Source organism: Mus caroli, chromosome 10 (assembly GCF_900094665.2).
Source record: "Mus caroli chromosome 10, CAROLI_EIJ_v1.1, whole genome shotgun sequence".
NCBI lineage: Eukaryota > Metazoa > Chordata > Mammalia > Rodentia > Muridae > Mus > Mus caroli.
In genome coordinates, this window is record NC_034579.1 from 89,739,019 (window position 1) to 89,747,314 (window position 8,296).

General features: G+C 40.6%; 1 protein-coding gene across 3 annotated transcripts in view; it reads left to right on the forward strand.

The window, feature by feature from the left end:
• Positions 1–8,296, forward strand: part of Eea1 (early endosome antigen 1) — a 103,112-nt gene extending 94,816 nt beyond the window's left edge. For all 3 annotated transcript variants that reach the window (XM_021174057.2, XM_029482448.1, XM_029482447.1), the window contains 7 exons: positions 1,631–1,816; positions 2,463–2,594; positions 3,796–3,981; positions 4,618–4,856; positions 5,342–5,462; positions 6,520–6,618; positions 7,163–8,296. In XM_021174057.2, the coding sequence (XP_021029716.1) occupies positions 1,631–1,816; positions 2,463–2,594; positions 3,796–3,981; positions 4,618–4,856; positions 5,342–5,462; positions 6,520–6,618; positions 7,163–7,285 (1,086 nt within the window). In that variant the 3' untranslated portion in view covers positions 7,286–8,296. The remainder of the gene's footprint in view (positions 1–1,630; positions 1,817–2,462; positions 2,595–3,795; positions 3,982–4,617; positions 4,857–5,341; positions 5,463–6,519; positions 6,619–7,162) is intronic.

Below are 8,296 nucleotides of genomic sequence, written 5' to 3' on the forward strand. Positions count from 1 at the left end.
GTCCTGACTGGCAGAGGTCCTTCCCTGGCTTGCATTACCTGGCTCCATGTCAGGGGAGATGCTCCTGCAGTAAGAATTGGGGCCTCTCTTAGGTCTTCTGGAGAGTGGGTAGCTAGTTCTCACTCCCTGCAGATCCTCAGCCTAAGTAGCTGATGGTGTCAGTTCCCTTTCCCTAGGACCATATCCCCAAATGTAACTAACAGGTAGAAACGATGTCCTTTCCATTACTTCAGATTCTCAAACGTCTGAGCCTTAGAGCAGTCAGTAACTATGATTGGAACTGACCTCACTTGTATTAGTCATCTTCCTCATTGTTGTGACAAAACACCTGACAGAAGCTCCTTGACAAAGGAAGGTTTATTTGTTTGTTTGTTTGTTTGTTGTTGACTCACAGTGAGAGAGAATACCAGTCTACCATGACTGGAAGCTGTGGCAGTAGAGCTCAAGGCCACAGGTCACATGGTATCTGTTGAGACAGACCTGAGTGACCTGCCCTGCCTCCCTTCTGTTCCTTCATTCCAGGACCCCAGACCATGGAGTGGTGGAGTCCACATTTAGGGTGGGTCTCTCTGCCTGAATTATCCGAGTCTAGAAACTCCTTCACAACACAACCAAAGGTTGCTTCCATAGTAATTCAAAGCGAATTAACATGACAGTGTTCACCACCACACAAGAGACTTAGAGCCATCAGTAACTATGATATTGACTTACATTACTTGTACCACTGAGACAGGAAGCTCAGAGGATGGGCCTATAGCTGGTGAGAATACAGAGTTACATATAAGGCTAAATTTATTCAATGAATGATATTAACAGTTATGAAATATATCCTATAAGAAAACTCTGTCTTGTTTATCAAGGTGTTTACCAGATCAGGGGACATTGATCCTAGAAAATGTGTGTACATATGTAGCATTCAATTTTATTTCTTTTTAAATTGTTTTCTTTCATTTTTCCTCTGATCTTTTCTCCAACCATATATGTATTCTCTAGATATATTTGATACAGTTGTTACTTACCTGATAGCCCTTCCTTCCTATTATAAGTAGATAAGTACTCAATAAATGGTTTTAGATTATTTCTAGGGAACCTTCAGCATTGTCTTTCCTCACTGCTCCCTTCCTTTTCCCCCATCAACCCTCTCCTGATACAAGATCTCACTAAGCAGCTTTGGCTGACTTGGAATGTGCTATGTAGACGAGGCTGACCGCCAACTCACTGAGAGACACATGCCGCTGGCTCGAGATGCTGGGATTAAAGGTGAATGCCACCAGGCCCAGCAGCTTAGCCTCTTAAGATCCTAATTGTGCTGTAAAGGTCCTATTGCCTAGTATCTTTTTCTGATTATTTCTACATTTATCTAAGCTCATGTACATACATATTCATCCTAGTGCTGTACCTGCCTACAGTATTTACTGCTTGGATTTACTGTATAAGTTTGTAGCCTGAGGGCATTAGCTAACCAGATAGCCCGGGTATGGAGTAGGCTAGCATGTAGGTTTGTATCACTCCCACCACATGTCCTCACCATTGACATGTGATTATTTACCATTTCCCATTGTGCTTTTAATTAACTGTTGTGCTTATTGAAATCATAGTAATTTAAGGAAATCATTTTTTTTTTTGTAAGTCTGTAGAAGAGAAACTCACTCTGGCACAAGAAGACTTGATTTCAAACAGAAATCAAATTGGAAACCAAAATAAAAAAATTCAAGAATTGCAAGCCGCCAAAGCTAGTTTGGAGCAGGACTCAGCAAAGAAAGAGGCGCTGCTAAAGGAGCAGAGTAAGGCACTTGAGGATGCTCAGAGAGAAAAGGTACCTCCCCTCTTCCTTACCTCAGACTCTAGAGGATCTGAGACTGTGTGCAGTCCTTGTAGGTCCTGTGTCTCCTCACTACTGCCTTGCAGTGTCTGTCTGTCCAGTTTTCTTTCTGCATTTTGTGGTTTTATAAGCATGTTTTTCACACCATAGAACTTTCTGTTATATTCCAAAATGGAATTTCCTTTAAACTATAAAAATTGTGTTTTTAGGAGTGGGGATTGTGAAGCCGGGATGGAATTTATGATTTATGGCTCAGATTAATTAAGACAATTCTGACATTCGATATTTAATTAACTGAAAGGATTTTCACTTGGACACATCTTGTTTTAGTGTCAACTGTATCCCTAGTAGATGACTTAATTTTTAATTTTATTTATTTTTTAGTCATAAACTATAAATTGAAAAGTACTCAAAATAGAGAACCTTATATAAAAGCAGTCTTAGTAATAGAAGTTGTAAAATGAATTTCTGCAGCATTTAATCTCAGTGCTGACGTTATCAAGGTAAACAGGAAGGGAAGATGCACAACCCTGCTAGGTAACCTCAGGAGAAGGTGCGAGCAGGGTCAGAAACACCAATGTTTTCGCTCACTACTTTCAAGAAAGTGGATGCTTTATATTTATTTATAATTTCTCTACAGTCAGTGAAGGAAAAAGAACTAGTAGCTGAAAAGTCTAAATCGGCAGAGATGGAGGAAATTAAATGTAGACAAGAAAAAGAAATCACGAAGCTCAATGAGGAGCTCAAGTCGCACAAACAAGAAAGCATAAAGGTAGGTTAATGCCAGCCCGTTCCCTCTCTTCTGCTGTAATCTGTCCTTTACATTTATGTGTATTACATAAGGGAGACCCCACTCTGTGCTAGACACGGGATTTTATTGTTTTTAACAAATACTCTGGCCGAGTGCTCTTTACTGCATGATATTCATATCCATATTGAAATCTACTTTTATTCTGATTACTGAATAAAGCAGAGCAGCTTCAGGGTAAGTTTAGATTGAAATAAATTCTGATGATAAGTAATAATTTACAAGTTGCAAGACTTTAGATTTAATCTTATGGTTTAGCATTTTATCCCTTAGAAACATAGACAGGGCGTTGGCTGCAGAAGCTCTGTACCATGAGCCTTGTAAAGTGTTGTGCAGTTTCATAAGAAAGCTCAGGTGCTTTCCCTGGGGCTCCCCTGATAGCCTTTATATCTATGGGCATATTCACCATTCGCCTCCCTCACAGTTCATCTCGGATTCTTCTGTTCTTCCAGTCTGTGTGTGACTCTGTAAGTCAATATATACTTACAACATAGGACGATGTTTGATGACTAAATGATTACATGTTAAGTGAGCAAACTGGAAGAAATGTGTAGAGCTAAGTTTTGGAAGAAATAATTAAAACACAGGCGTTAGAGCATCACCTCAGTGAAGTTATTAGTGAGTAGGAAGTAAATATCTTGCATGTGAAATAAGTGGTTTGAAATATTGAACTTAAAGACTCCCTTATATCTGCTGGTGGGAAAAGTTATATGAATTTCAGCTGTCATTTGACATATTGAGTAAAAGTTCTTAGTGTCGTTTTGTCTATCACATGCTGTGATAGAACACCATGACCAAAAGCAACCTGGAGAGGAAAGGGTTTGCTTCATTTTGTAATTCTCAAGTCACATCCTATCACTGAGGGAAGTCAAGGCAGGAACTTGAGGCAGGAACCTGGCAGCAAGAACTGAAGCAGAAACCACAGAGAAGTGCTGTGTAGTGGCTTGCTCAGCCTGCTTTCATATAGCCCCCAGGACCACTAGGCCAGGGGTGGTACCACAGTCAGATGGGCACACCCATATCAAGCAAGAAGATCCTTCTTAGGTTTCCCACAGGCCACCTGTTGGTAGCATTTTCTCCATTGAGATTCCTTCTTCTCTTGTGTGGAGTTAACAGAAAATTAGCCTGTACATAGGGGTGATTGCTTTCTGGCTTCTTTCAACAGGAAGTAACAAATCTCAAGGATGCCAAACAACTTTTGATTCAACAGAAATTAGAACTTCAAGGCAAAGTGGACTCACTGAAGGCAGCTCTTGAGCAGGAGAAGGAGAGTCAGCAGCTGATGCGCGAGCAAGTGAAGAAGGAGGAAGAGAAGCGGAAGGAAGAGTTTTCTGAGAAGGAAGCGAAGCTGGTCAGTGAATTAACTTAACAGCAGAAAATATGTTTTAGAGTAGAGCTTTGAATCACTCCAGTAAGATTTTTCTACTGAGAGACTCTGAGTAGAGTGTGTGAAAACTGGCAACAGAAACTTTTGAGTTGGAATTACAATGACTGAAGCCTGCTTCTCCTTCCCTGCATTGTGTTTACCTCGTAGAAAGCACCTGGCTTTTCTTTATTGAAAAGACTCCAATCTCACCGAATAGCTTTGCAGAATGTTATAGTCGATATGGAGGTTTGTGTTACAGCTCTGGTGGTTGGAAAGTGTAGGGAGAGGGCCACTGAGGCAGATCAGCTGAGCTGTGTCGACAGGACATCTGATTCCTCCTACCTACCACGTGCATCTTCCCCAGCACTGGCACAGGGGAGACTCACTTGTGTCACTTTATCTTACAGACCCTCATTTCTGCATCACGGCTTTTGAGCAAGCCTATTTAGATCACACATTTGGGTTGCAGAATCAGAATTGTAGTGTTTGAGAAAAAACGGTCTCCCACCTCCTTTCCAGAAGAAGCAATATGATTTATAGCTTTGGCATTTTAATTTCAGTGAGTAAAATATTATTTTGTACTACTTGTATAATAGCTTCTCCTTCCCTATTTTTTCTTAGCATTCTGAAATAAAAGAAAAGGAAGCAGGAATGAAGAAACATGAAGAAAATGAGGCTAAGCTCACTATGCAGGTCACAACATTAAATGAAAACTTGGGTACTGTGAAGAAGGAGTGGCAGTCTAGTCAACGGAGAGTGAGTGAGCTTGAGAAGCAGACGGATGACTTACGGGGAGAAATTGCTGTCTTAGAAGCAACTGTTCAGAATAATCAAGACGAAAGAAGAGCACTCCTAGAGAGGTGATTGATGTCTGATGAAATTAGTATTTGCAGGGCATCCGTGGTGGTTGTGGTGGTGGTAGTGTAGGCCCACCTTTAATACCAGCCCTGAGGAGGCAGAGGCAGGTGGATCTCTGAGTTTGAGGCCAGCCTGGTCAACAGTGAGTTCCAGGACTACACAGAGAAACCCTGTCTGGAAGACAGATAGATAGATAGATAGATAGATAGATAGATAGATAGATAGATAGATAGATAGATTGTATCTATTATAAATAATAGGAATATTGTCATTCTACTTTTTCCCACTCGACCAAAAATTGAGGAAAGTGTGTAACCCCTGCAGGTATGTAAGCAGCCATTAAGAAAGTCAGACTTTAAGAAAAATTAAATAGCTGGATTTAATGTATTATGTATAAAATTACCAACGTATTCCATTACCTCTCTTCCAGAAAGGTCTTAAATAATTTCCTAAATATTAACTTTGTGTCTGCAATCTGTTCTGTAAGGTGTCTTAAAGGCGAAGGTGAAATAGAAAAGCTTCAGACCAAAGCCCTAGAGCTGCAGAGAAAGCTGGATAACACAACTGCGGCCGTGCAGGAGCTGGGCAGGGAGAACCAGTCTCTCCAGGTGAGGCGCCTGCTGACTCCGTGTCCTCCAGTCTCCCTCTCAGTGAAATGCATTTTTACCTTTAAGGAAAGCCTTCAGGGTTGAGGCTGTGCTTCAGTGGTAGATAACTTTCCATATGCGCGGACCTGGGTTCCTTCTCCAGTACTGAATAACACAGAGGAAACCAAAAGGACAGTAAAACCCCTGCTTAATAAATGCTTTCACATAGACACTGTCGGCCAAAGACCAGCCTCTGCCTGGTCAGGGGTCCTGAGAGAAGGGCTGTCTGGGAGCGCAAAATGAACGACTTGACGTCCAAGCTGACAGCCTACGTTCTGCTCAAGACGGCTCTGTTCCAGGTGCAGGAACCATGTCATTCTCTCCCTTATATGACCTGCGGAACGAGGCAACTGTCCTTGTAGAGATATTTTGTAGATTGTATAAGTAGTTATGTGAAAGCTAAAAAGGTAATTGTTTCAGAGACCTCTTGTTTGAGAGTGACATCAATCTAGGTTTGTCACAAAGAAATTTCAAAAATTCAGGAACACAAAGGGATAAATAAGTTAGCTGGTATTTAAAGAAACACTTTCAAGCCAGGCATGCTGGTACAGATCTTTAAATCTAGTGCTACAAAGGAAGAGGCAGGGATATCACTTCAAGTTGGAAGTCAGCCTGGACTACAGATCAAACCATTGTTTCAAGCAGGGTGGGGTGGGGTGGGGGGAGCGGGGCAGGGGAGCTAGCAAAAGCAAAAGTGAACAGAAAGTGAGGTGATTTAGGTATGTTCTCACAGTCATGAGGAAAAATTTGCTATTGTGATACAATAAATGTAAAATTGCCACAAGCTTCAAAATTGACAGAATTTTATAATTGCCAATGCCTCTGAAAAATAAGTTTATTTAATTTTGTCATTCAGATTTATGAATGTAGCTATTCTGACAAATCAAATAGTATTTCTGACTGTAAAATTGTGTTTCATATAGTGTAAAGTCAAAATTTTAGAAATAATTGCAACAAATAACCAGTTCATTCTATGAAGTGTTATATAGTCTAACATATCAAACCTTTTAAAAAACAGATCAAACTCACACAAGCACTGAACAGAAAGTGGGCGGAAGACAACGAAGTGCAGAACTGCATGTCCTGTGGGAAGTGCTTCTCCGTCACCGTGCGGCGGGTGAGCAAGCATCCCCGGGCTCCTGAACAGCAGTCCACACAGCCTAGGCTCTGCTTAGCTTATGTGTTTGAGTTTCAGTTTTAAATTCAGGCCCTTTCTTTGCGCTGACTGTTCTCTGGAGCAGTTGGTTTCTGAAGCAGTGAATAAATACTCACCTTGTGTGTTTTCATTACATGTGAGTTCTTTTCAAAGAAGCAAAGGCAGAGTGAGATAAAGAAATGTACTAGAGATAGGTCTATTACGTTTAAATTCCATGTTCCTGAGCTTTTGGTGAGAGGAAGAGGTTTTGGTTTGATAGGAGCACTTTAGTGAGTTAAAAGCAGGGCTTCCGAGAGTTCTCTTGGGAATTGTAGGATAGAAGCAAAGTCCATGTAAAATGTTCCCACAGTGTTTGATCAGTTAGTGAGTTAAGTTACAAGGGGGATAAACTCAAGCACTCAGGTATCATCAGACCCTCATCCCGTGCTCTGTAACAGTCATGTAGCTTTATAAAGCTGCTGCTATCGAGTCTGGGCTTGACACGATTTCATTTTTGTCTCACCAGCATCACTGCCGACAGTGTGGGAATATCTTCTGTGCCGAGTGCTCAACCAAAAACGCCTTAACTCCTTCTTCAAAGAAGCCTGTTCGTGTCTGTGATGCATGCTTCAATGATTTGCAAGGATAACGGGCTATCACAGCTTCAGAGTAGTATCACACTAATGTTAGACTCGTAATACATTGATCTGGACTCTGGTTGCATACTAGGCCAAATTGGAATTCGTATATTTTGGAATGTTACCAGTATCAAGTAAAACTCTTCTATTTTTGTGAGACTTGGGTTCATCTTTAATTACTTTTTCCATTAAACCCCTAAAACAGCTTTCATGCCAAGGTCAGAATTAGCCAATGAAATGTAAATAATCTTTGGACAGAAAATAGCAATGTATTTTTTTAAATATAATTTAATTATTCACAAATGATGACTACAATTCCTTAGCTTCTTCCTCTCAGATTAAATGTACAGAATGTCTGGATGGCTCCTATCATTTGTTGCGGTTTTGTTGCACAACAACACAGTGGTTCTATTCTCTGGGTGGAGTCATGCACAGGAATGTAACACTTTCTGTTTTCTCCTGTATAGGTCTGTAGCTCAATTATGTTGTTGTGTTATTCATATTACTTGAGTGTTCTAAATGCAGTGTATGCTAATGATGTGTTAACCATGAATTTGTGTGTGGGTTTTGTTTGGGCAGTATTGATTAAATTCTCAAGTAGATTTGATGAAGTCCTATGTAAAATTTATGGTACTTCTGGGATTGTATTTATGAAATGAGTTCATTTGTATTTCTCTATCTTATTTCTGACACCCACACACTGTCCCCTAAAACATTTGTATGTAACTTCCCCTCCTGAGCTGGAGGGTGAGTAGTAGAGCCATATGGTGGCCTGGTCTTGGTTTTTGCTGGTGGAAAGTTTTCTGAAGTGATCTCACAGCGCAGCCTCACTCCCTCAATTTCAGCATCTTTAGGAAGTTTGCTTTCCAGCCTTCATAAATGTAGCTCAGCCTCACTGCAGTTGTGCTTGCAGTAGGGCCTTTGTAAAGATAGGAACTGACGCTGCTAATGTCGCATCTGTATCTGTGAAGACTAAACCAAGTGGTAAGGAAATAGTAACATTCAAAAAAAAAAAAAAAAAA